The sequence below is a fragment of the Strix aluco genome, chromosome 4 (assembly GCF_031877795.1).
Source record: "Strix aluco isolate bStrAlu1 chromosome 4, bStrAlu1.hap1, whole genome shotgun sequence".
Taxonomy (NCBI): Eukaryota; Metazoa; Chordata; class Aves; order Strigiformes; family Strigidae; genus Strix; species Strix aluco.
In genome coordinates this window covers 67075249-67101442 of record NC_133934.1, presented here as the reverse complement: position 1 = coordinate 67101442, position 26194 = coordinate 67075249, and the positions used below count along the sequence as shown (strand labels likewise).

Genomic DNA, 26194 nt, shown 5'->3' with positions numbered 1-26194 from the left:
AGGGGGGGGGGGAGGGAGGAGGGCGGGGGGAAGGGAGGGGGCGGCTCCGGGGCGGGGCGGGGCGGACGCACCGAGCCCGCAGCCATGGCCGCGGCCGCCGCTTATGAGCTGCTGGTGCTGGGCGGTGGGTCGGGGGGGCTGGCGGGGGCCCGGCGGGCAGCCGAGCTGGGAGCCCGCGTCGCGCTGGTGGAGCCGAGCCGCTTCGGCGGCACTTGCGTGAGTCCCGGGGACACCCACGGCGGGAGGAGGGTCGCTCCCGGGGAGAGGCGGGGGGCACGACGTCGACACACACGAGCTAGGGGGGGCCTGGTTCCCACCCCGGGCTCGCCCCGGTCCTACGGTGGGGGAAGCCCGAGGGCGGGAGTCGCCATCGCAGCGGTGCACAAGGACCTGCCTTGTCACGCTGAGCTCGGTGGAAGCAGGAAGGTCCGATTCCCCTCTCCGCTGGGAGGGTGCTGGGTTTGTCTCTTCTGAGGCCGATAAAGGGGCGCTGCCTCGTCCCGGGTCGGTGCAGCACAAGGGTTAACTCTGTTACCACTGAAAAGCAGCAAAGCAGAGCTAGCGGGCATGGCGAGCTGGTCACAAGCAGCAAAAACCAAACTTGTTCCTTAAAGAAGCCAGGGCCAGGCTCTAGTTTTATGCTTTAAGTGTGTTCCCCTGGAAGAGTTGCCGTACTTGGACCAGAAGTGCAGGAAAGGGATGGCAAACACCTTCCTCCTAGTAAATCTCTTAAATTATCAGTGGAAAAAAACCCCTTGTATTTGAAGACTGCTCACCTTCTGTATTCTCCTTCAAGGAAGTGAAGGAAACCAGGCAAACCACAAGACTGTGAGGCTCCAAAGGCAGTTACAGCCCTCTTTTGCCAGAAACCTGTAATCCTGCCTTTATTTTCCTGGGCAGAGAGCGAGGATTCAGTACTGGCCTGAGGGGGGATGCTCTCCAGAGTGTCACCTTTGAAAAGCTAAGCCTTAACACCGAGACTTGCTCTTATTTCCTCCCAGGTCAATGTTGGGTGCGTGCCAAAGAAGGTAAGGGTGCTTTCACCCCTCAGCCGTGGGTTGGGTGTGGTGTGGGCTGTGAATTGTGAGGAGGTGCTGGCGTGGGGTGTGGGGAGGAAGCAGGGGACTGGGAGCGTATTGAGCCAGCGAGATGCTGTGAAGGGCTCGGACCTGTGTCCCATGGGCTGCTCCGGACAGAGGTGAGGCATTGGGAAACGTGGCAGGGTTTTTCCCAAAGTCAAACCGATCTTTCTGAGCTGATTTGCGGTTTGTGTGGGCAGGTGATGTGGAACACGGCGGTCCATGCGGAGTTCATCCATGATCATGCCGACTACGGCTTCGAAACGCCTGGCATCAAGTTCAACTGGAGGTAAGTAGGGAAAGAGATGGTTGGGAACAAACGTCTCCTGGTGTGTGTGTCCCGTGGGGAGCAGCCGTGAGTCAGTGCCGTGGCCCCATGGCTCATTGTCCACCCCAAAGGGGTCCGTGCCTGCTTTGAGGCTTCCTGTGGGCAGATGCTGAGCTGGTTATGTGACCGGGATTCCCCCTGTGTTTTGGAAAGGAAGGTTGGCAAACCAGCCATGGAAGAGACTCAGGAAAAGACACATACAGGGAAGGCAGGCACAAAAACCTCACGTCAGTGGGGAAGGTTGCTGCCATCCGCGTAACTTGTGTCCAGGTTATTTTGTGGCGTGGGTGCCACGTACTGAAGGGGTTGAACTGGTTTTCGCTGAGCTCCGTAGCCTCATTCTCTCATGGTGACACTAAGACCCCACTCTGTTCTAGAACCATTAAAGACAAGCGCGACGCTTATGTGAGGCGCCTGAACGAGATCTATGAGAATAATTTGAAGAAGGTGAGGATGTGTTTATCCTGTGAGCAGAGCGGGGAAGCAGGCTCTGCTGGATTTTTGGCCACTCTTCCAGCCTTAAAGGGCGTCCTCTTCTCTAACTGTGGAAGCCCTGGCTCTGTTAGCTGGCTCTCACACCTCCTCCTGATGTTAATCACATAACTGTTACTCCCCAAAGGCTCATATTGACATAATTCGGGGCTATGGCAAGTTCACCGCCGATCCCAATCCCACCATCGAAGTGAACGGGAAAAAGTACACGGCTCCTCACATCCTTATAGCCACGGGTGGGCACCCGGCTGTCCCTCCTGACAGCGAAATTCCTGGTGAGCCTGACAAAATTCCCAAGGGTGCCTGGGGAGAGGTCTGCAAAGCAAAGGAGATTTTGGGAGGTGGAGGCAGGAATTGGGTGCTGGTGAGGGGTGTGAAAGGTGCTCTGCTTTTCAGGTGCCAGCCTGGGGATGACTAGCGATGGCTTTTTTGACCTGGAGGAGCTGCCCAGGTAAAGCGGGGCTCACCCCCCCAGTCACCGCCACTGCCACTGGCTCGGTGTGCCTGCACACGGCATCATCACTTCTCCCCAGGCGCAGCGTTATTGTCGGTGCCGGCTACATCGCGGTGGAAATCGCGGGGATCCTTTCCATGCTGGGATCCAAGTCATCCCTGCTGATCCGCCACGACAAGGTAGTGCCACCAGCTGTGCTTCCCACCTGCAGCTGCATCCCAGTCTGCCAGGTTATCAGCTCCTGTGGGCTGGTAAAGGAGGGTCCAAAGTTGGCACAGGCTCAGGAGAGTGGAAATGTTGATGGCATAAGGAGGGCCTGGGGGAGTGCAGACAGGGCAAAAAGAAGAGCGTAGGTGTGCTGCCAGGAGGGTTTTGGCAGCACCAACCTCCACGCCTGGCATTTCTGCAACTGTGCGTGTCGCCGCACCCCTTTCCTTGAGCTTTATTTCAAGTCGTGACTAGAAAAAAAACACAAAAAATTTAAAGGAAAAACAAACAGAGGAGAATTTTATCATTAACCAGAAGCATCCCAAACCTGTCTGGGCCTGGATGAGGTGCAGGCACAGGGAAATGCTGATGGAGAGGGCTGCCAGGCAGTGCCTTTGCCTGTGGACCCTCATCTGATGGGTTTGGTGCATCCCTGCTCAGGTCCTGAGGACCTTTGACTCCATGATCAGCTCAAACTGCACCCAGGAGCTGGAGAACACTGGGGTGGACGTCTGGAAGCACACACAGGTATGGGCGGGCAGAGCAGCCCTGCGTCTTGTCCCATCCCTCCTGGAGAGGCAGGGCTGGGGGAAAGCTGGCCATTTTGGGCTGGTCCCCAGTTCTGTGATGTGACTGCTATCGCCTGTTGCAAGGCAAAAGCCATCGGCACCTTCTCTCCCCACGGCTTCTGTTGTTTTCCACAGGTCAAGACAGTCACCAAGTCCCCTCGTGGGTTGCTGGATGTGACAGTGACCTCCTCGGTGCCCGGCCACAAGCCGACGGAGGGAGTGATCCGGGACGTTGACTGCCTGCTGTGGGCTGTGGGGCGGAAGCCCAACACTGAGAAGCTATGCCTGGACCAAGTGGTGAGATGGCAGCACGTCTCTTCCATGCTGGAACGAGGATGCCTGCAGGTCTCTGGGGGTCCCACAGGTCTTCAGGGATCCCATGGGTCTCTGGGGTCCCACAGATCTCTGGGAGTCCCATGGATCTCCAGAGCCTCCTGCAAGATGGTGTTCCTGCCGTGCCCCGCCCCTGGCTGGGAACACAGCGGCCACCGGCACAGGTCCCCCGTGGGCATCGATTGTCCCATTCCTCCCGGGACACGTGCCGAGGCGGCTGCTATTTCTCACGGCAGGGCGTGCAGGTGGACGCCAAGGGCCACGTGGTGGTGGATGAGTACCAGAACACCACCAGGACAGGAGTCTATGCTGTTGGGGATGTCTGCGGGAGAGCCCTCCTCACCCCAGGTACCACTGCTGTGCCCCGCTCCCCAGCCCCTCGGTGCTGCACCGTGCCACAGCTCATGCTCCCTGTCCCTCCCTGCAGTGGCCATCGCGGCTGGCAGAAAGCTGGCCCACAGGCTCTTCGAGGGCAAGCAGGACTCACGGCTGGACTACTGTAACATCCCCACCGTTGTCTTCAGCCACCCGCCCATCGGCACTGTGGGCCTCACTGAAGGTGGGGACAGACAGGGCACAGGGGGGTGAAGAGGCTGGGGATGTTGTGGCTCAGACTTGCTGGTTTGATGCTCAGGGAAACGGTCTGATCTCTGACAAGCAGTCTGACACTTGCAAAATGTGCTTTGACTCCCCTGTTACAAACGCCTCATGTATACAGTGCATCCCCTTGACCTACGTGCTGTGTCTTCTGCTGCAGATGAAGCCGTGGCCATGCACGGGAGGGAGAACGTGAAGATCTACGGCACATCCTTCACCCCCTTGTACCATGCCGTCACCCAGAGGAAGGTTAAGTGTGTCATGAAGCTGGTGTGCACTGGCAAGGAGGAGAAGGTGCGTGAAGGGGACTGGGGGGACAGCTGGGCACTGCAGGGGCGTGGCAGTGACCACGGCTGGCTGTCACCTTGTCCCTGCATGGTTGGCTCTGACCTGCTTAGACCAGGTCTTGGGCTGGGATCCAGCTACCCCAGCACCAGGCCCAGTGTTCAGCCTGGGTTTTGCCAGTGCTGGGTCCCATCTGGCCTCTGGCTTTTTCCCCAAAGGTGGTGGGATTGCACATGCAAGGGCTGGGCTGCGACGAAATGCTGCAGGGCTTTGCCGTGGCCATCAAAATGGGGGCCACCAAGGCTGACCTGGACAACACCGTTGCCATTCACCCCACTTCTGCTGAAGAGCTGGTGACACTGCGCTGAGGTGGTGGGCACAGGCAGCCCCAGGGATGGCATCTGCAGCTGGGGAAAATGTTTTATATGTCTTAAAAAATGCCTTACTGGCAGGTGGTTGCCTGGAGAGCATGTCTGTAAAATCAGCGTGGCTTGCTTTGGAGTGGAAAATAAATACAGAGATACTGGCAAGTCTCTGCCTTTTGCTTTGTGGTGCTCATCTCTTATTGTGCCCAACCACGGAGGGTGGTGGCATGGTCCCTCAGTGCCATTTGGGGGAAGACTGCTGGTGACTGGGCTCCTCCTCTGCCGTCCCTGGCACCAGGGCTGTGCGGGGAGCAGCAGAGTGGGGCAGGACGGCTGGGTGCTCGGGGTACTCGTGGGTCCTGGCGTATCCCTGGTGGGCTCTGTCCTCCACAGCAGGCTCACGGAGGGGTGCATCGGCATCGCTGTTGGCTGTGGGATGGTGGGGGAGCTGCTGGCCTGACCCTGCTGCATCCCAGGGGCTTCCAGATCCCCTCTGCTGCCCTGTTGCTATATGTTCTTCGTGGCTGCGGCTTTCAAGCTCTCAAAGCTTGAGGCAGCTTGAAGTGGACGAGGGCAAAGCTGGCCAGGAGACGGGGCACAGCACTGGTGCTGGCTGAGGAGCTGCTGGCTTCTTTGCTTTTCCTAGAAATAAAGTTTGCATGAAATCAAAGTATCTCCAAGGTTGAAAACTCCCTGAAACCTAAGGAGGAGGTGAGCAGTCAAAGGAAGGGGATGCTGGTGCTCAGCCTGGGTGTGCAGCTCCAGGCTTTGCTTTGCTGGGGTGTCTCCATCCCGGCTGGCAGAACCGTAGCAGTCAGGAAAAGCCTGCCCAGCCCTCCTAACTGCATCAGCATGTTTTTAAAGAGTGTATTGGACTCCTAGGGGCTCAAGTACAAGCAAAAGCCCAGATATTACTGATATCCTCAGCTATCTATGTTAGTCTTTGAAAGAGTAATGATTTGCAAGGCTTATTGCTAACTCAAGCACACAAGATTTCCTCCAGGCTTGCTACAGATGATGTACTCAGTCACGTTACAGGAGTCACTTGGAGTTAATTCATACTTAATTGCTCCATTTGAGTCATAGGGACTTTACCTTCTCAGTGGCATTTGTCAGTATTTTTCTTCCTTTTAAATGACAAATTTGGTCACTTGATTTTAAGGTGTGTTTCAGAGCGTGTGGGAGGTTTGTCCTGTACTTCAAAGCCAGAGAAATTATCAGTGTCTAAAAAAAGAAAGACAGAGACACACAGGCACAGGCAGGGGCTGAGTGTCTGCAGAAGCCTCCTTTTTGGAGAGAAAAATTGGGGAAAAAAAAGCAGAGGGAAGCTGAACCCCGGGCGTCCGCGTGAGACCACGTCCCCTGGGGTCGGGACCTAGGGTGGGACGGGGAGGAGGGACACTGGGGGTGGCCTGGAGGCTCTGGCCCGTTCCCACTCCGACCTGGTGCTGTCCGAGCTCCGGGGATGCCGGCCTGAGAGTGGGAAGGGGCCGAAACCGGCCCCCGCCGACCTGAGCGGGCTTCCCCCCCCGACAGGGATGCTCTAGAGCGGGGAGCCCCGGGAGTGGAGGTGCCCGGCCCCCCCCTGCTCTCGGGGACCCCGCTCCCTCCTCGGGGTGACCCGGAAGTCCCGGGTGGGCCGGGGACCGGTGAGCCGGGCTTAGCGGGGGGCGGACGGCGGCCGAGCACCGGGTGTCCTCCCGCAGCGTCCCCACTGCTGCCGGGGGGGGGCGGGCGCTGGGCCCAAATCTCCCCGGGCCGCCCCGCTCCTGGACACGCCCCTCAGTTAACCCCGCCCCGCCCGCAGGGCCCGCCCCCGCCGAGCCTCCTCCCCCGGGCGGGGCGGGGCCCCAGAGCGGCTGCGCGGGGCGGGGCCCGGGGAGATTTGGCCCCCGTCGGCCGCCATCTCCCCGCCGCGCCTTCTCCGTCAGGCCCGGCGGGCGGGCGGTGCCGGGTCGGGAGCCCCGTGCGCTCGGAGCTGCGGGGCAGTGAAGGGGCGGTGTCCGCCCGCCCCAGGTGAGGAGGGGCGATCGGCCTGAAACGGCGGGGCGGGAAGGAGCCCGAGGAGGGTTTGGCCGGGGTTGGGGGCCAGCGGGCCTGCACCAGCCCGGGGGGCGGCTCCGGTGGAGCGATTTCCGCGGGAAGGGGACGAGGAGAGAACGGCCGCGCTGCCGGTAGATCTGTGGAGGAGCCGGCGGGTCTCGGGGCGCCGGGGAATAAAGCCCGGAGGGCCGGAGCCCGGCGCCGCCCGGCCTCGGCACAGCCGCCCGCGGTCACCCGGGGCCGGGCCCGCCCCGCGGGTCCCCCCGGCCCGTTCCCAAGCACCGCCCGCCCCTGCCGGGGCTCCCGGGTCCGTCCTGCCGCCACACGCGGGTCCGGGGGGGTCGGGGCTCAGCCGCGGCATGTTGGGGACTCGAACCCTTGGGCCAGTTCGGGGTGACAGCAGCAGAGACTGAGCGGGGGGTGCTGGGAGAGGTGGCCGCCGGCTCGGGCCTGTCCTGGGGCTCGGAGCAGGCCCAGGGGGGTGGTTTGGGGCTCAGGGCCGGGCCCAGTCGTGGGTTTTCCCAGAGCAGGAGCTGGGCTGGGGAGATGGGAACAAGCTCAGGGGGCTCCAGAGGGAGGGTAACGCCTGGGTTTGGGGTGGGGGGCAGGAAGGGGGGTGGGTGTGGGAGGTGGGTGGGAGCAGAAGGGGGGTGGGCAGGGTGTGTAGGCCCCCACCGGAGGTGGGGGTCTGGTCGTGTTGGTCCCCAAAGCCAGGGAGGCTGGCATGCACCAGGCCGAATTAAACGTCTGAGATAGTCTCTGGGGTGAAAGGCACTTTTCACACCATCTTTGTGTGTCCAACTCTTTATTCAAGGGGTGTACAAGCACCCAATAGTCATTGAACAATAAACACAAACTAATTAGTCAATGTGTGTACAGTTATGACAGTGATTGATTTACGACCTTGCCAAAAGCCAAGGTTGTTTTAACAAAAACTGAGCTGGACCAGAAACAAACATGAGCCCGAACAACCAACCAACCAAGGAAACGGGACCCACAAGTTGAGCTGGGCCCAAACAACTGACCTGGACCCACATGGTCCCCTCAGTGTCTCCAGGCAGGTGCAGGCAGGGCTGTTCCCTGCCAGGAGTGGGCCCACACCAGGGGCAGGCGGCAGCGTTGGCCTTGGCACAGTCAGCCCGGCTTCCTCCTGGGGCTCCACACCCCACGTGGCTCCCGGCCTGGCTGACGCTCCTCTGTCCGTCCGTCCGTCCATCTGCACACTGAGAGACGTGGGACAGTCGGAGCTCCTGGCGGCACTGCACGGCCCAGCCCAAAGAGCCCCGGGGCTGCTGCCCTGCAAACCCGCTGCCTCCCGGGCACGGGCAGTTCTGATCGGCTTCTTGCCGGCGGGCACAGGCACCGGGACCCTCCTTCCCCCCACGGCGAGCCCTCCCCATCCCTCGGCCACTCTGCCGGCACAGCCCTGGGAGCAGAGCACCCCGGTCCCGCCGTGCAGCTCCACTCGGCCGCCGCCGCGGGACACTCACCCCACCGGGCACGTCCTCCCGGCCGACATCCCCCCGGCGCTTGCTGCCCCGGGGCTGGGATGAGCCTTCCCCACACGTTGTTGGCACAGGTACGGCCACGCAGCATTGCCAAGGCCACCGACACCTCCCGAGGGACCAGCAGCACCAGGACGGCTGCTGCTCCCCATGCCTGGCCAGGTCGGCTTTGCCCTCTCACCGACGGGGCTGCAGGAGACACTGCGGGTCCCTGGAGAGGCCTCTGCTCACACTGCAGCACGTTTTTAGCTGAAAAAGAAGGTTTTAAGTGAAACAATGGTTTCAAATGGAGCCCAGAGCCGCCCCCAAACGCGCTGCTGTGGGAGGCCTGGGGAGCTCCCCATGCCCGGGGACCCCCGGTGCAAACGTCTGTCCCCATGTCTGAGGAGCCGTCCCCGACCTCGTCTGTGCGGCCACGGTGCCTCCTCCCGGGCCGGCTCCCCAGAGGCAGCAAACCCCGTCCCCGCGGGCAAACCCTGCTCTCATGGGGAGCCCCGTACTCACCCGGGCGGCGGCCGGTGTGTGAAGGTCCCTCCGCGGCGGCGCCACGGCTGCGGCCGGCAGCGAGGGGCAGGAGCCGCCGGGCTCTGCCCGCGGCCCCTCGGCGGCGGGTCCGGAGGTGGGACGGGAGCCCCGCTTGGGAACGGGGCCGGGCAGGAGGCGCGGGGAGCGGAGCCCCCACAGCCGTTCCTGGCGGGAGCAGGGGCTGATCCTGCGGCCGAATTCGGGAGCTGCTGGGGACCCCCGGCCCCACCGGCCGAGCTGCAGCCGCTGCCCCCCGAGAGGGGACCCCAGAGGGCCGGTGCCGAAACCCGCTGGGAACGTCACCAGGCCCCAACCGCGCACCCACGGGGGGTCCCGCACCGTGAGGGGAGGGAAACGGGCCACTCGCCCGCAGCAGGCAGCGCAGGCGGCGACGGCAGCTCCTGTCGCCGGGAAACCCGGGGCCCGCAGCCCGCCGGCGCCTGCTCGGGGTCCCCCGCGGGTCCCGGCAAGAGCCCCCCGCCGAGAGCCGGGGCTGCGGCCCCGGGAGGGGACGGGAGCAGCACCCGCTGCCTGCGGGCAGAGGCAGGACCCGCCCCGGCCCCGGCAGCTGCCTGCGGGCAGGGCACGGACCTGAGCTTCGGGCAGCACTTACCGGGCAGCGGCCGGTGCCCCCAGCCCGCACCGGAGCCCACCGGTGGGGGGCGAGGGGACGAAACGGCCCCGGTTCTGCTCCGCTTTTCCCCGGTTTCTCCCGTTTTCCTCGCCCGGCCACATCCCGCGACCCCGAGGCCGCCCGGTACAGGCGGGAGACGGCGTCACCCCCAGTTCTCGCCCGCCGGCTGCGGCCGCCCCGCGCCGGGACCGTGAGAGCCGCGACCGGAGCCGCCCCGGGGGGACAGGGCACCCGGGCCCGGCGCGGCCGCAGCCGGTGCCCGGCACCGCAGCACCCTCGCCCCGGCCCCGGCCCGGAGCGCGCCCGGAGGCGCCGGTGTGTGCTCAGCCCCGGGCGGGGAGACGCGGCAGCGGCACCGGGAGCAGCCGCGGCGGGGAAGCAGCCCCAGCTCGGCCCCGGGACGCCCGGAGCCGGGGCCCCGAGCCCGGCAGGGACCCCGGGAGCCCGGGAGCCGCGACCCCGCTCCCGCTGCCCTTCCCGCCCCGGCGGCGGCGCCCCCTGGCGGCCGCGAGGGGGGTTTTGAAGCCTCGGGGACCGCCGCTACCCTGCCGCCGCCGCCGCACGTGACTGCGGGGGCGGGCTCGGAGGGCGGAGTCTGGCTGGGGCGGGGCCGGGCGGGACCGCGCGGGCGGGCGGCGGGGCTGCAGTGCGCCCGCGCGGGGCGGTGCCCTCAGGGGTTCGGCCCCTCTCGGCCGCCGTTTTTCTTTCCGCCGGTCGCGTCGCCCTCGGCCCCGAGGCAGTAAAGGTCGGGCTCGGTCCGGGTCCCGCGGTTGGGGCCAGGTGAGGCGCGGGGGGGTTCGGTCCCCGGGAGCTGTAGGGGCTCGGTCGGGGTGGCCACGGAAAGTGGAGCTGCGGTTGGGGGCTGAGGCCGAGCAGGGGTGGCAGCGGCGAAGGAGCCGCAGCCCCGCGAGGCTGTGGGGGCCGCGTTGTTTGGGCGAGTGCCTGTGTCCGAGCCCGGGCTCCGCGGAGGAGCCGGCGGGTCTCGGGGCGCCAGGGAATAAAGCCCGGAGGGCCGGAGCCCGGCGCCGCCCGGCCTCGGCACAGCCGCCCGCGGTCACCCGGGGCCGGGCCCGCCCCGCGGGTCCCCCCGGCCCGTTCCCAAGCACCGCCCGCCCCAGCCGGGGCTCCCGGGCCCGTTCCGCCGCCACACGCGGGTCCGGGGGGGTCGGGGTTCAGTCCCGGGCGTGCCGGGTCTCGAGAGCCGGTTCCTAGGGCTGGGGCTCCGCAGCACCGACCGAGCCAGGACTTTCCCAGGCCGGAGCCCCGGGACAGAAACCGAGTCTTCGGAGACGGTCGGCTGCTCGTGGGGCCCGACGCAGGGCTGGGCCGGGCGGGTTGCATGGGCCCCGACCGCGTTGGTCCGCGAGGCCGGCACAGCTGAGAGGGGGTAAAGGCACTTCTCAGATCCCCAACATCATCTTCAACTCCTATCCTATTCAATGTTTGCATAATGCCCAGAATAGTTACTGTCTTATTAGCCAACACTTGTTAACTAATTAATTAATAATTATTCAGTATTAAAGTATGATATCAGTATTCAGGTTATGACAGTGAATGATGTATGGCCTGTTGCATGTCCAGAGTGCGTTAAGGAGCAGAGGGTGTAATTGGCTCATGCCAGACCTGTACTGAGCTTCAACATCTTCTATTTCCAACCTTTTTTCAGTGTTTATGCAACGCTTTCAATATTTGTAAGCTAAATATTCCCAGTGTGTTCAGCATTAAATTTTGATACTCATACTCAAGGAGTGGGAATGATTTACAGCCTCATGACAGGCTCTTTTCAGTGCTGAAAGACAAGCATGGTCTTTGATTTCTGGTACTTGTCAATGGTTATAAAATGCCTTCAATATTTAACCCATTAATCAATGTCTATAAATACATTATTTACTTTTTATATAACATTTATAAAACTTTTTATGTAATGTATTACTAGTCAGGTGATAACAGTGACAGGACCTGTCAAAAGCCGGGTGCTATAACCAACAGAGGCTTTAAAGCGCTGGAGGAAAAGGTACTTTCCTGACCTGAACCATGAGCACCCCCTGCCTTCAAGATCCACTGCCTGTTCAGTGTTTATCTACATTTTATCTACAGTATTTTCTACGTTTCATAATCAGTCAGTACCAATTACTAAGTATTCAGTCGTTTTGAATGCTGGTGATCACTATTAAAGGACGACACACTCAGAGGTTGGCAGGGGTCTGTGTGGGCTCCCCCAGCTCCACGCAGGGGACAGATGGTGGCCAGGGGGCTTCAGCCCAGTCACAGGTCCCCTGCATGACACTGGCCCCAGTGGGAGGGACCCCCCAAACCTGCCCTGGCAGCACAGCAGGTATTGTCCACGCAGGAGGAGATGCAGAGCCCTGAGCCCTGGTCACCCCCAAGGCCATTGACAAGTCCCCAAGGGGGCTCCCACCCAGCCACACCCCACTGGGGAACAACAGGGGCTGAAGGAGGGGAGGCGCAGGGAAAGGATACCCCGGTCACACTCTGTGTCAGGTTTATATTCAAGTTTTACTCTCTGCTGTGTGGTGAGACAGGACAGTTAACATGCCATGTGACAATTCATGTCCCTGCCACTCCCCACAGCCAGCACCACCCCAAAATGAACCTCCCAACCCCTAGATACTGAGCACCAGGTCTGCAGTTTGGTTCGCTGTAGGGTTTTGCCTCATTTTAAGAAGCAAACCAAGGCCGCTTGCTTCTTAACCAAGAAGATGCTGCTTTTCTTACTTTACTCCCAGCGAGGTGGGGAGCTGACCCCAAGCCCTGCAGGCCAGGAGCGGAGGGTCCTTGCTCCTCTTCCCCGGCTGACACACAGCCACCCCTCCACGCCGGGGGGGACAGTGTCCCCGTGCTGCCCTGCCACAGGCTGCTGAGGGAGGTGCTGGGGTCCCCAGGCCACCCTCGGGAAAGAGCAGGGTGGAGGCATGGATGGAGAACTCTGCCTGGCTCCAGCGGTGCTGGACAGTGAGGCAGCTCAGCTGGGGGCAGAGGTGAGCTAGAGCCAGTCCTCCTTCTCACAAGAGTATAAAAATACCAGCATGACTTTTCTTAGCTTTTGTTTTTTGAATTAACTTTTTTTTTTTTTACAATTTATAAAAAACTTTCACCAAACCAAAGTGTGTGCTCTGTTAAACTTCCGTTCCGTCGTGCAAATTGCTGTGGACTTTGACTTCCAAGTTCACCTGCTTCACCTTCCTGCCTTTCCCCCCGCTGACGCCCCCCGTTTCCCTCAATATATTAACATTCCTCACGGTGCAGTACCGGCTGTCCAGGGCTTTCCCAGCGCCCCTGGGCAGCTCCACCTTGGTGTTCAGGGGATGCTCCTCCGGGGCGGCTCGGGCAGCTTCCCGCTTCCTCCGCAGCTTCTGACACTTCCTGGTGAGGAGGCAAACTCCCGAAAGCACCAGCAGCAGCAGGGTGACGGCAGCGAAGGCGCTCCCCAGGGAAGCGCCCGTTTGAGATAAGGAGGCTGCGATGGTGGCTTCCTCCCTCTCCAAGATCAGCGACTTCATGTTGGTGCCGTTCTTGATCTGGTCGCCTTCGTTGTCATAGATTAAGGAGTCATCCAGCATCAGCCTCCCGTTGCCATCGACCGAGTCCCTGCGCCTGCGTTTCCAGCGGTGAGTGAGGGATCGCTGAACGCGCGGCCCTGCCATGCTCTCTGGGCCGATGACGTAGATGACTTGAAGGTACCACTGGTGTCCGGCTTCCACCTTTAAGAAAGGGAAGGCACGCACACAGGAAATTTTCACTACGGCTTTTAGATCAAGTGGTTTTGTTAAGTAAAGGTAGAGCTGGTTGCATTTTTGGTCCCGATGCTCGACTTGCGCGAGTATCAACAAAAAAGCTCAGTGTGTTTTTATTTATCACTGAGGTGTTCAGTCTTGTATTTGCAACTGCAGTAAATAATTCAGGAATATTAATAATATGTTTTAAAGAGCTTCTTTCCTGAGTGCTTTGGGAAAAAAAACACCACCAGAATAAATTCCTCATCTTAATTTTTTGTGCTGGAGTTTGCTTCTTAACTGGCTCCACTGTTAATTTAGAGTACAATCCTAGCAAGGCCCAGAAGCCCCTTCAGCAAACAGAGGTCACCGGGTTACAAAGCAGGCTTCTCTGGGGAAGGACAAAAAAGCCCAGAAATCAGGATCTAAAATTCTGCCCTTGATCGAGAGCTTCCTCTGTGTCCCTCCTTCTGCCACAATCTGCTCGTCTCCCCCGAGCCTCATACTCACCTGCCTCTGTGCACAGACTGGAGCCGCAACCAGAGGCCGCCTGCCCCTGCAACCGGGAAGGGCCACGGGTGCCCCGAGCTGCGGCTGCCTTCAGGGGAAGGGACAGCACCGCTTAGGTGCTCTGCTGCCGAACAGAGACTTGGATCTCTCACCTCTCAAATGACGGAGAGGCCTACTACAGCACGATCTGCAAACATGGGTGATCATGGGTGAGGGCACCTCGCTTCATGGAGACCGTATGGTGGGTGGGCGTGGAGGCCCACCATGCCATCGGAAAAGTTGGTTGAGGGTTGCTGTTAAACTGCAGAAGGCTGCAAGACCTACCCTAGCATGGATTTGGTTTCTCTAGGCAGGGTCAGGCACAGAGCCTACAATTCACAAAGTATTTAGGACATCCTGGGTAGAGAAGTGAGTTTTGGGCTACCGATATCACTTGGTACGTACCTTGTAAAGGGCATCCACCTTGAGAGTAAATCCATCGACTCCGGGCATGCTGCTTACCACATGAAACTCGGACAGTTCGGAAGCGAAGTGGGCATCGAAAGGCACATCGTGGAAATACTTATCTGTCACTTCTGGTTGGTTTCGGTCCTGGAAATGAGAGAGGCATTAGGAAGAGGAGCGCACGCTGTCACCTTCCCAAAGGGAAGCCAGGAGCCAGGTCACTAAATGACACCTGTGTCCTGCTGCAGAAACCGAATCCAGATGCCCAGTCTCCACGCCTACACATGGGCATGGACATTTCTTTAACATATAGCTGACTGCACAGAAAATAGTTATGAGCTATATGATTTGTAGAGACTTCATACTGCTTTAGCACTGACTGTGTCAATATTAAGTTTGTAGAACTGACGATCAGAAGAGTTTAGGCAGCCAGCTCAAATATGCAGGCCAAAACCATTAACATGACCCCCGTCCTGTGACAAGGGCTGCCAGCAAGGACGCTGGCACATGTTAACCCCAAAGCATGTAAGAACAGCCAAATGAATCTTGGGAGCTAATTGTAGATTTATATGAGAGGAATTTCTGTGTAACTGGTAAATAAATCTCCCGTTATATGATGGCAGTTTTGTCAATTCCAAGCCATAGTGTAAGCAGAGATCAAGGGAAATTTGGTACATCAATTCTTTTTCTTCCTAAATTGTGGTTTTTTTGTTTTTTTTTTTTTTTCCCCAGATTAAGAAATACTCATGGATAAAGACTGAGGAAAAACTGATCTTGTCTTCATGGTTTGCTCCTGTCTGCCCAGTACTGCAAAAAATACACATTTCACTTATCATCCCTTTGTAGTCAGAATCTGTTCATAGTCGGGGAAAAAAAAACCAAACAGAAAGCAGAAGCAGAGGACAGTTTTGCAAGCGTTTCAGACCCCCCAGATGAGGGAGGCATTTAGCACAGGCACCCTGCTTCATTCTGGCTCCAGTTTTCTGCGGCTGCATGAAGGTGCAGGGGGCAGGGAGGGTGGCAGGGTCTGCCTGGAGACTCCGCAGGATGTTGTGGGGTTTGGGGGTGCCTGGGGAAGTCAAACAGAAAAATAACAGTGCCACATCACCTGCGACAGTCAGGCCAGTGAGAACATGCGGCCTGAAATAGCTAATATGAGCTAAATATTGGTATGTGCAACCCCTCCCCACAAGTAGGAAGGTCATTTAGTTCCCAGGTCTGTTAGGTCAGCAAGAGGCTGAGAGACCAGATGTCTCTGGACGTGTTCTCACACAATACTCAACATCGCAGTTTTGACCACAACAGAAAACTTACCAAGAGGAGAAATCGGTGTTTCAGGTGCTTGTTGGGTTGAATACAGCCATACTGGGGCCCCTCGTTATAGACAGTGCCCGTTGGGTCAAAGAAAGGCACGTAGCCATCCTTGCCTGTACACAGATAGACTTTTTCCAGCTGCAGTTTGTAAGCAGCATTTAGGTTTTGTTCGGGGTTCCAGAGCACGCGGCCATACAGGATTTGCCCTGAGGAGGTTGGGAGAAAACCAGGTTAAATTCTCCAATTCAACAAGAAAGCCATTGTTAGAGGCAAATACACCAAACTACACATGGCTCTGGGTTTTGAAGGGTTTTGAGTTGTGTGTGCAGATGACAAAGTACCGTGCCAGAGCACATTCTTGTCTTTTCATGCCATTGTAGAGCTGTAACAGGCTCAAAATGCTGTTTGTTGCTGTAAAAGAGGCAAAGCCAAATCTGGGTTTTACCCTTCTCTCTCAGAGGAATGGAAGTTGTGAAGACAGAAACATTAGGTACAAGCAGAACAGGAAAGGAAAAGAAAATAAATCTGACCCTTTGAAAAAGCCCCTTTGTAATCCATTTCTGCCAGAGACATTTCGGCTTTGGTGGGGTCCATCAGAAACACCTTCTCGTTGTTACAGAGCTGAAACTCCGTGTTTAGGGAGTAGACAACAGGAACCGGGCGGTTTGTCTGCTGGAAGGCAATTGGGATCAAAAATCTAAAATTGGGACAGGAAAAATAAGAGATTTAGTTTGGGAACATCCTGAAGTTACAAGCCGGTGACCTACACAATCTGCTTCACCTTTCTTCCCTCCCACTTTACAGTCTAGCAGCCCGTGCTACAGTGGCATTCAACCCAAGATGACTTGTTGCCCCCCTAGTTTCCCAGTAACGGTGCAGGGCTCTGCACAGCCAGTTGAAGCCTCCCAACAGGTTTGATTTTCTTTCTGTCTGGGGACAACCAAAGGCTACATGGGCTTCTGCAGCCTCGAGGCTGAAAACTGCTGGCTGAGACGTCGGACAGCCCAGGACAGCCCCTGGTCCGGGAGTCCACAGTCTCACTAGATGTGACAGAGGAAAGGCAGGCACACAGATGAAGGCAACTTTTTTTAAAGAAAGTTTGTTTTTTTTAAAGAAAGCAAAGATGCCTAGCTTGTGCTCAGGAATAACAGACCCTGCTGTGCTACAGACTGTCTGGAGCCCCCCAACCACCAGCCCAGCCCAGCAATCTTTCACCACCCTGAGGGGGGATGGTCACAGTTGCAGGGGTACTCCTGAGCCAAAAGGGAGGTTCCTCCCCTCCACTCTTCCCTTCCTGCTGCTGTTGCAGTGTGCCACACGCCTGCTGGGACCACACAAACAACCCAAGCGGGCTGAAACTGTCCTGCTGCTGTGATGACGGGGACTCCTCACCGCTCAGGAGCGTGAGCCGTACAGGGCAGGGGCTTGTCTCCAGGCTCTATCCACGGCTGCGTGGGCTGCACAGTACAGGGGACTAAGAAGATGGTGTACTCTCCAGAGTAGTCCTTCCTGGGAACAGACAGGAGACACCACAGTGACCAAACGAGACTCCAGGCTCTTCACCCGGCTGATGTGTTTGCCTAACACCCACCATTTTCTAATTAGGGTAAGCAGGCAAGACAAAGTTCATAGCAGGTCCTCTCCCTCGCCCCAGAAATGTCCATCTACTCCAGCAGTCGCCGGAGGGACAAATTTGGCCTGCGGTGTTTAATTTGACCCTCTGTGCAAGGAGCACAGACTGTAAGAATAAACAGGCATGGACAGAACTAATAATGAAAAGGAATTTTTTTTAAAAAGCGAACCACATATTTCTAGATCTTAATATACCTACCTCCTCCAAGCATGGGATGGCTGCTGAAAGGGCAACAGGGATTGCTCTCTCAGGCCTGGATCTGAAACCGCTCCGCCACTGCTGTTAGCTACTGCACGTTCATTGCTTAAGAAGCACATTGTGCCGTGGGAAGCTGCTGACGGCGGCTGAACCCGCAGCCCTCACCTGTTATAGGAGCTGGTTGCCCTCCAGAGCTGGTAGGGAGAGTCAAAAGTCTGAGCGCTCCACAGCAGCTGCAGGTCAAATTCGATCCCTCCCAAGTGGTCTGGAGTCATTAAAAAAGACTTGACATCTGGCAGGCTGTGGTGCTCCATTACAAAAAGCCCTGGGGTGGGGACAAGGAGGTGATGGATAAGGCAGAGTAGGGGGAGACCCTGATGCTGGACACCTCAGCACAGAGGGCCGTGTTCTGCTACCTGTGTTTTCAGAACAGATCTGTATTTGTACGTTGATTTCTTCCTCTAGCAGGACTAATGCTCTTACCTCTGAACTTGGCCTGTGTCTTGAACTCGATAACCAGCCGGCCATCCTCGCGGATGTAGATCCTGATTATCTGCAGCCGGGCTGAGAGAACGCTGTCTGTCTGAATCCCTGCACAGTGCAGCAAGAACAAAGTCACTGGGGACAGTGGGTCCTGAGGTGGGCTCTGTCAGCCCCACGCAGCTTCAGAAGCATTTGAGAGTGCTCCAAAAAGGCATGGTTTAACTGGGATCATCCTCCAGTGAGCCAGCTATACACTTTTCTTCATTATCCACATGTGCTGCCTAAGTCTCACTGAAGCATAAAGGAAGTAAATACACTGAGTTCCCCACTACGATTAGCCTGTGAATGTAACTTATTTTACATACTAAGTTGTAGATAATTATTTCTGGGTAATCTTGGCCTTAATTCCCGAGTGTCTCTCCATGAACAAAGCTCTGCAAGTCCCTCCTCTCCAATACTTAGTGTCACCACTGACAGAATAAAACCTGAGGTGAGGTGCTGTCAGTTCCTTGTAGCCCTTTAAGCAGCATACTGTTCAAGGCTGCAGGCACGGGCTCCCAGCACACACAGGCTCCAAATATTGTGGGAAAGGAAAATTAGCAAACTGGAAATAGAAGACTCAGAGGCACAGGATAAACCACACATAGACACACAGATGTTAGGTCTTGGATGTACCAACTAGCAGAGGACAGGAATGATTCAGGGCTCGCCGCTAGGAGCACTGCTGTTTTAACAAACAAGGGGATAGTATGGGAAAAAATCCATCCGTGAGAGCCAGGAGGCTGAGGAACGTGACTGCAGCTCCCACACGAGAATCACTGAAAAGCGTCAGAGAAATCACTCCAAATATCCCACAGGGAGCAACCTCAGCCTGGCTGTGGAGACACTGATGAAGGGAGAGCTCTTTCCCTACAGCACTTCCTAGGGCTCAGTGACAACCATTCCCATTAATGGAGAGAGGCTGAGGGGGAAATGCCAGCCCCCTTGCTAAGCTTACACAAATGCAGGCATACCTGGCTTCAGCCTGCATGCCCTTTACTTCAGGGAATGCTACCCATGCTCAGAACTGTGGTGGCAGTGCAGAAACTAAGAAAAAGGCAAAACCAAGGACAAACCAATTCTCCTGTACCCCTTGAAATGCCTCGGACCTACCTGTCCTCCAGAGAACAGTATCGTAGAAAAAGGAGAACTCCATCTCTGTGTGGTGCTCAAGAGAAGCCCAACCTCTAGGTGCTGTCACGTAAATATAGGACACGTAGAGCGGGACGTGGACTGTTAAAAAGGACTGAGCAGAGTCCCGTACCTGTCAGTAAAACCCAGAAAAGGTGGTTATGCACCTTCCAAAGGAGACACCGCATTTGCATTCTGCTCTGCAGATGGGGACAAAAGCCAGAGTACCTGTAACAGAAGACTCCTTTTCAGTTCTGGACCATGGATGTCCTAAACACAGGGAGCGTAACGTGGGGACGAATTATTTCTGAAGCAATATAATGTCCAAAGACTGGCAAACAAGTAGCTGATTTGCAAAAAGTTATTGCTGGACTGCCGTTTGACAACTAATAATGAACTGCTGGGAAAAAGTATGCAAGCACAGAGTGCTCCTCACATACTACAAAACTCCTACAATTAAGTCAGAGAAGACTGTCTGAACTTTATTTACCTTTACATATAGGTACTTCAGACAAACCTGCATTTTAAATAAGGGTAAGTGCTAATGCACACTGTGGTGTCATGGCACAAAAGCAGCTGCGGTCACAACTTCACCTCAGAAAAACCCCCAGTTTCCAATTCCGTGAATTAAAAACAAGCAATTCTGCTTGCTCAGGACTGGCCCTAAGAGTATCTGAAATAGCACAGTTCTCTGGCTATATATACGCCATTTATTATCTGCAGAGTGCAGCTGTACTCTGCAAGCCCCAGAGACCTCAGAGAGACATTCCAGACTGGTTGGTGCCAGTCTCCACGTACTAAATTATGCAGTTGTTCAGTTCAAGTAGCTTCTCTGGATTTGTGCAAATAATTTGAGCTATAAAAGGAAAGTTAACAAAGTATTCCAGACTGGCAGGAATTAAAAGAGATGATGTTGGCCATAAGATTCTGACTGGGAATTTAATACAAGAACCTAACAAAGATGAGATATTCACTTGAGTGGGATGTACATGTATAACCCATCCATGAGAGGGCAGTGAGACATGTCTAGTAGCGAAAGCCATTATTGTCTAGAAGAACATTTTTGGCTTTTGGTCTGCCAGCCAGTTAATTCAGAAATGACTTAAAAATTCCCATGACCTCACTCCACTGTGGAGTACGAACTGATGTCCCTCTGCTCTGTTCTTTGCTCTTTTATATTGGCTAAGAACAAAGTCAAAATTGTAAAAGAATAGAGCACAGCTGAGAATGTTTTGTATTTCCAGTACATCCTTGTATTTAAAAAAAATATTTTACCATCGCTCTGAAGATTAAGAGAATAAAATTTATGTTACTCCAATGAAAATAAATTAATTAAGTGCATTTCACAAATCACCATTCCTTTCTAGGTAAAAAAGGGGGAAATGCTCCAGTCGTGCAGAGCAGAGCAGCAAATATACACGTACACAAAGTGGAGCTCCGCCTAAGAATTGAGAAAGATTTGGATTACATGGAAAAGTTTTGGATATGGCAGCTCACCTGGAAGTCAGCAGTGACAGAGCCTCCGCAGACATCAATTAATTCCGTCATGTCGTAATAAGCATCAAAAGTCCAAATGCAGCTCTTCAGGTTGAGGTGCTTATAGAGCTGGATGGTCTTTGGCTCTCTCACTGTGGGGTCAAACTGGTAAGGGCGGTCATAGCCAGGACCGAGAATGATGCTGTCGTAGGTCACTTCATCCAGAAAGCCTGCCTCTGGGATTAAGAGACATCAGGAAACTGATCGCTCCAGATTTTAAAGAGCTTGAGGCCAAGTACTGAGGTCCCATTTCACTCTCAAATCATGTCAGTGACTTTTATTATATTAGGGACTTAATGGGCCCCTCTCCCTTCATTATCCTAAAGGTCAAACTGAATATACACAGGTCTTTACAGGGGAAAATGTTATAGGAATGGGGTAAGAATCCTAAAAACCCTCCTATTAGTTACAGGTTGAAGTTAAACTTTAAGAAATGCAGAACAGCTTGAGTATAAAATGAACAGAATGAAGTACAACCCCCTGCCCACCATGGAACAAGCATGGATCACGCTACCCTGAGTGTCAGACACACAAACTGCCTTCTTTCTTCGGCTCTGGCGTCTACTTCAGCAGTGAATTTGCTTTTGCTGCTTCTTGTTGCCATGTGGGAGACCTCAGTGACACAGACACAGTGATCCACTTCCTGTGGGTCCCTCTCTAACCACATGGATATCACAAGACAGATTTGAAAAGCAGAAAACCACCAGCACCGTGTGAACCTGCAACCTCCTCAAACAGAGCAATGCTGCTTAACCCCATTATCTTTTAAACGTTCCTGTGCATCACAGCTCATCTTCAAGGGGGCAACTCTGTTCACTGCTGTTAGTACAAGAAGATTAATTATTATTTACACAATGTCAAGAGAGCCCAGAGGAAGACAAAGCTGCCTTCTCTGCATTTCTTTACTGGCTTCTCCCTATCACCAAGCTCAGAAAGCAAAGGCTGGCTTTAAAGATTACCTGAGATGCCTCTGAGGTCTCTGATGGTGACCAGGTTTGAGCAGACATGCTGGTGCCTGTAGATAGACTCGGAGAGAAGGAAATGCAGATTGTGCAGCGGCAGGGTGGAGACGAGGGGCAGCATACCATCCTGATGGGGGATCTGCACTGAGATGTGGATTCTGGAACAAATAGTGGATGAGACAGCAGAAAAGAGCAGCCCTGGCAGGCGTGGGAGCCTCACGCGTTACCCCACACCAGAGATAGGGTGACCCCGCTAGTGGCAGCCTGATATTTTGTCTCAGCTAGATTTCCCCATCTACACACCTGCTCCTTAAGCTGTCCCACCAACTCCAATTTCCTGAGGGGAAGGGCACCCCCTCAGCAGAGCAGGGTGCGAGGAAGAGAATGGGAGCAGCACCCTGAGCACCCTACGCTGTTCAAGAGGGCACACTGCACAGAGGGATGTGGTTTCAGACACAGGTTCTCCTCTTGACCCAGGCCAGCTCTGTAACCCCAGGGGCCCTGGGGAAGGACTGCACTCTCCCCTTCAGGCTCTTACCTGTTGGGATGCTCCTTGTGCTTGACATCCAAGTACTTCAGAGTGGCAATGAATGACTGTGCCTGGAAACCTCGGGCCGTCCCTGCGACCACAGGAGTGTGACAAATGGCACTGTCTGTGCCTATGGTAACTACATTGCTTCTCAGGGGGGTGCCCACATGGCCAGCCTTGTCCACAGCCTTGGCCACACAGCGCACGTGGAACCGCCGGCTGAAGTAAATGCTGTCCAGCACCTGCAGGGAACGAGGAAGGAGAAACATCCACGTGGGTCAAAGACACCAGCGTCGCGACATCTGACTGCGTAGCAAAATCGCTTTGTCCTGGTGTTTTGAGGCAGCACGGAGGCGAGGCACAGGCAAACGCAAGCTAGGAGCACCCATGTGCCAGTGGCTGCTGGCCACTGGGGCATGCAGGTGTGATTGGCCTCGTTACCTACGCTGCAGTAGATGCTCAAGCATGTTGGGTGCTTTACAGCTTCCAAACTCTGCCCACATACTGAAGGGAAGGGAAGAGGGAGCCTAAGCTGTTATGATCTGCCAGGTTCCATCTGTCTCCCGCCACCAGGGATTTACTGAAATATCTGAGCACTCACAGCTACTTCCCACGTCAGCAGAAATGGTGCTTTTAGCAGGCTCAGTGAAGAACTCCCGAATTTTCCAGAGCCAAAAGAAAAAAAGTAATCCCCAAAGAAGCACCCAAATGTCTCATGCCAGTTCCCAAATCCAGGGAGATTTTAGGTTTTAATCTCTGTGTAACTGAAGTGTGTGCTACCCACTACAAGTGTCTCAGACTCATGCATGAGTAGGCATGGTCTAGAAACACACCTGGATGCCTGAGAAGAGCTGAGACATCACAGTTGGGAGGCCTGGGAAAAGCCCCCAGAGGAAAACAGTAATTCTGTTTGTTGGGCAGGATGTGAACAGTCCAGGGACAGAGAGGTCTCAGGCCGCACATGGAGCAATGCAGCAAAACGAGTGCCTGAAGTTCATAGCTTGAGCTACGCCCTTCCTGAAACTTGAGCAGGACAGAGGGAAATCAGACAATCCCACAGCCAAACCCTGGTAACGCAGCTCACACCAGCGTGTTGAGCTCTTATTCAGGCACAGCCACTTTTTGAGGTGTGTGACTTTTCAGCTGCAGGAACGCAACCAACTTCCACATGTGCACAGACCAGCAGAGCTGCCCCAAGCCCTCACTGGCTTAGGCCACGTGCTCTTGCAGCTTCGCCATGCCGGTACCTACCCACATACCTTATGGTTGACGCTAGTGAATGGTGTGTTGTCAGTGATGGTTTCAAAAGGTGACCTGGCTCCATTCCCATCCGTGGGGGTTGCTACTTCCCAGCTGAACTGTATGGAAGACTGGTTGATCCCAGCCTCACTGCAGCGTTCCTTCATGACTGCGTACTTGGGGAAGTGAGGGTCACAAGGAGTGACGCAGATGAGCGGATAGCCTGGGGAAGGGGATTTCTTCGCACCGTCCTTGGTCACTTCTTCCACCCGGTCGTAATCAGCCAGGGCGACGACCTGTGTGGATGCAAGATGGCAGCATTTGCCTGGGGCCAAGGGGAGGAGCAGAAAAGGCAAACCTTCCCACACGCTCCGAGCCTGCTACATCATTGCAGCTCTTAGTTTTATTTCAGAAACCCCACTGGGGTTTTCAGTCTGTACTTGAAGGGTACTAAATCACGTCCATTGCAACAGGCAACTTACCACGGGAGATGCTGGTAGAATCAGGCTCCCTGCTGCCTCCTGATCCAAAATAGTCACTATTGCGGTGCTGGTATCTCCAAGAACAGCTTCCACTGGATCATCTGGACCCAGCACCAGAGAAAATGACTCATGCCACTCCCGGTCTTCATTGGACATGATCTCCACCTTAAACATGATGTGGTTCACACCTGTGAGAGGAAATGCAAGAGAAACAGAGAGAACTTAATTCGTCATCAGATACTGCTCTGAAGTTCTCATAAAAAAACCACATGGCTGGTCTACGCTATGACCGCTGAAACGTTATGATAAAATACGCATTATAAATTTTATTTCCGCTCATTGCTACTAATAATTTAGCCCCATCCACACAGGATTCTACTCTGTACATAAAACTCCAGCTATGACAACTGATCCAATTGGTGATAGATTTACTGGCAGATGCCATCTGAGGATTAATAATGCCTGTCTTGCATTAGCTGTCTGTAGTAAAAATCTATGATCCCCACCCTTGCTGCAAGCATCTCTGCTCTCTCTCACACCAGTATGCAGAACTGTTTGGTGAGAACTTCTTGGTCCAGCAATGTCATCTGAGCTGTTGCACTGGATCCTGAAAGATCTCTGCTGAGCCTTACAACCTCTGAAGACCACTTTACTCTCACCTGCCAGATGCTAGTGCTTCTTCCTCTGTCTTGACCACCCTTCATTTTACAGTTCAGCCTTTCTGCATAACAAAATTATAGCCACAGCAGAGTGCAAGGCTGCACCCCAGAAGAGTCACACTTTAAAAAAGATCACGTAGTAAGTGGTCTGTGTAGTATATTTAAAATACATTACTGAAAAAACAGAAAAATCCCCAAATCAACCAAACCCCAGATCCTTCTTACCCAGCAGAGCATTGTGAAGGGGTGATATGTTATACACCAGAGAAAACATGGCAAGATTTGGGATGGCCTTCCCATTTTTCAAATGACATTAAAAGTCTCAACCATCTTTCTGTCTCCTTTTACAGTGTCTTTCTCCATTTACAGTTTGCTCAGTAAAGAGCTCACCACCTCCAGGCTTTCATTCCCTCTTCTTTTTCATTGCCTCCTTGCTTGGGCAGCAGCTTGGCACTTTGCTTATCGAGCAGAGAGGGCTGGAGCTCAGAACACCAGTGTGTTTGAATGAGAATGATTGGGCAACCAGAAGGGGAGAGGGGAAAGGACATATCTAATGCAAGGAAAAGGGAAAACTCTTGCACCCCACTGTGGGAGAGAGGCAAGTCAACATTGGCCTGTCAGCCCTGCATAGCTGTGGGAGAGAGGCAAGTCGACATCGGCCTGTCAGCTCTGCGCAGCCCCTGAGAAGCAGCAAGGCTTTGATGAGAAACAGGCCTTGGGAGAAAGATAAGAAACTGCTGAGTTGTGCCAAGGTGGCAGGGAAAAACAACGGACAGCTGCAACACTGAACTGTGGAAAAGTACTGAGCTGTGAGAAGTTACCGCTGCATGAACAGCCCGTGAACAAGAAGTTGATTGGTCTGCACAGCCCGTGTTAGAGTGGTCTTATGCTGATAGGAGAAAAGGTTGATAGCTGTCTAATTGCTGATTTGCTAATTATGAAGAGCTTTGGCGAGAGCATAAGTATGTACTACTGGAAAAATAAATGGCCCCTGCCCTGCAGAAAAAAAAAAGAACACTCTGACTCGTTATTTTGGCCGCTACACCCCACCTGTACCACACTGAAGAGCTGGATAGGTGTTTCTTCCCATGAAGACTGTGATGAGCCCAAGATCAAACCCCAAATCAAATCTAAACCCCAAAATCTAAGGGTATGTTATGCCTTCTTACAGCTAATGCAGTTCACTTCACTGGGAGCAGTTAGACCTGTGTTGTGTTGTAAACCTCATGCAAAAAGTGGCTTCTTCCACATCTCCTGAATATTTCCTCAATGCTCCTTTCTGATATACACAAAATGTCATGCCACCACCTCTAACCTTCCCTCCAAGGACCCTTTACCTGGGCTGAATTTGAGCATTCGACTCTTGGGATAGTAATCGACTCCAGCCTGAGCTGAGCCATCACGGGTGCTACAGCGGACTTTTGAGGTCCTGTTCTGATCCCCTCTCCGGACCACCTTGATATTTAAAACAGCAACACCTTCTGGGCCAGGTGGTTCCCGTACTTGGTACGCAGCTTCTTCAAACTCAATGGTGGGTGCTAAAGAAACAGCAGTGAAGAAAAAAGCCTCAGGTTTATACACCAGCTGACTGTTTACAGGTGAAGGGCATTCAGCAACTGGGGTGACCTAAGATCAGCTCCTTTTAGACTCTATCTACACATCTTCAGAGCAAGGAGTTCCTTAAAGCGGGGGCCAAAACTGCAGCTGGAAGGGTTGGATGTGAATTAGGGCAAGGGGTGGGGCAAAACCCAACACATGTATTGGGCTACAGAGGATGATGGCAAATGATTCCCCCATCCCCTGCCTCCCACTGAACCACGCGTCCTCAGATCCATGCCACGTGATGGTGCCACAGCCCCCACTGGCAGTCACAGCAGAGGGACCT

At 55.1% G+C, this 26194-nt stretch overlaps 3 protein-coding genes across 3 annotated transcripts in view; 1 reads left to right on the top strand and 2 right to left on the bottom strand.

Annotated features, from left to right (window-relative positions):
* The first annotated feature begins 84 nt into the window (after positions 1-84).
* On the top strand, positions 85-4874 carry GSR (glutathione-disulfide reductase). The gene is made up of 13 exons (XM_074821280.1): positions 85-216; positions 1002-1028; positions 1280-1368; positions 1785-1854; positions 2027-2174; positions 2296-2350; positions 2433-2532; positions 3002-3088; positions 3265-3426; positions 3699-3810; positions 3890-4021; positions 4220-4353; positions 4563-4874. Exons 1-13 carry the CDS (start codon positions 85-87, stop codon positions 4710-4712), a joined length of 1398 nt encoding a protein of 465 aa, XP_074677381.1. The 3' UTR covers positions 4713-4874.
* A 2668-nt stretch (positions 4875-7542) lies between these two features.
* On the bottom strand, positions 7543-11058 carry LOC141922146 (uncharacterized). Its single transcript, XM_074821279.1, has 6 exons — positions 11040-11058; positions 10475-10793; positions 10085-10328; positions 8762-9956; positions 8243-8506; positions 7543-7975 (listed from the first exon to the last, which is right to left on the bottom strand). The coding sequence occupies exons 1-6, from the start codon at positions 11056-11058 to the stop codon at positions 7887-7889; spliced, it is 2130 nt and encodes a 709-aa protein (XP_074677380.1). The 3' UTR covers positions 7543-7886.
* An 856-nt stretch (positions 11059-11914) lies between these two features.
* FRAS1 (Fraser extracellular matrix complex subunit 1) overlaps positions 11915-26194 on the bottom strand; it is a 176604-nt gene continuing 162324 nt past the window's right edge. The window contains exons 60-73 of the mRNA XM_074823439.1: positions 25647-25847; positions 23651-23838; positions 23189-23464; positions 21939-22171; positions 21398-21558; positions 20400-20614; positions 18885-19035; positions 17733-17840; positions 17415-17574; positions 16811-16927; positions 15949-16115; positions 15419-15624; positions 14105-14251; positions 11915-13138 (exon numbers count right to left, since the gene is read on the bottom strand). Of these exons, the coding sequence (XP_074679540.1) occupies positions 12554-13138; positions 14105-14251; positions 15419-15624; positions 15949-16115; positions 16811-16927; positions 17415-17574; positions 17733-17840; positions 18885-19035; positions 20400-20614; positions 21398-21558; positions 21939-22171; positions 23189-23464; positions 23651-23838; positions 25647-25847 (2915 nt within the window). The 3' untranslated portion in view covers positions 11915-12553. The remainder of the gene's footprint in view (positions 13139-14104; positions 14252-15418; positions 15625-15948; positions 16116-16810; positions 16928-17414; positions 17575-17732; positions 17841-18884; positions 19036-20399; positions 20615-21397; positions 21559-21938; positions 22172-23188; positions 23465-23650; positions 23839-25646; positions 25848-26194) is intronic.

Bases quoted from the DNA above. Each gene is read 5' to 3' on its own strand.
- LOC141922146 (XM_074821279.1), bottom strand. The intron at 10,329-10,474 runs GTGACCGCGGGC...CGGCCCCCACAG, and splicing joins CGGGGCGGGCCCGGCCCCGG to CCTCGCGGGGCTGCGGCTCC. The intron at 8,507-8,761 runs GTGAGTACGGGG...CTTCTTTTTCAG, and splicing joins ACACACCGGCCGCCGCCCGG to CTAAAAACGTGCTGCAGTGT.
- GSR (XM_074821280.1), top strand. From the start codon at position 85: ATGGCCGCGGCCGCCGCTTATGAGCTGCTGGTGCTGGGCGGTGGGTCG. The intron at 1,029-1,279 runs GTAAGGGTGCTT...TTGTGTGGGCAG, and splicing joins TTGGGTGCGTGCCAAAGAAG to GTGATGTGGAACACGGCGGT. The intron at 3,089-3,264 runs GTATGGGCGGGC...TGTTTTCCACAG, and splicing joins ACGTCTGGAAGCACACACAG to GTCAAGACAGTCACCAAGTC.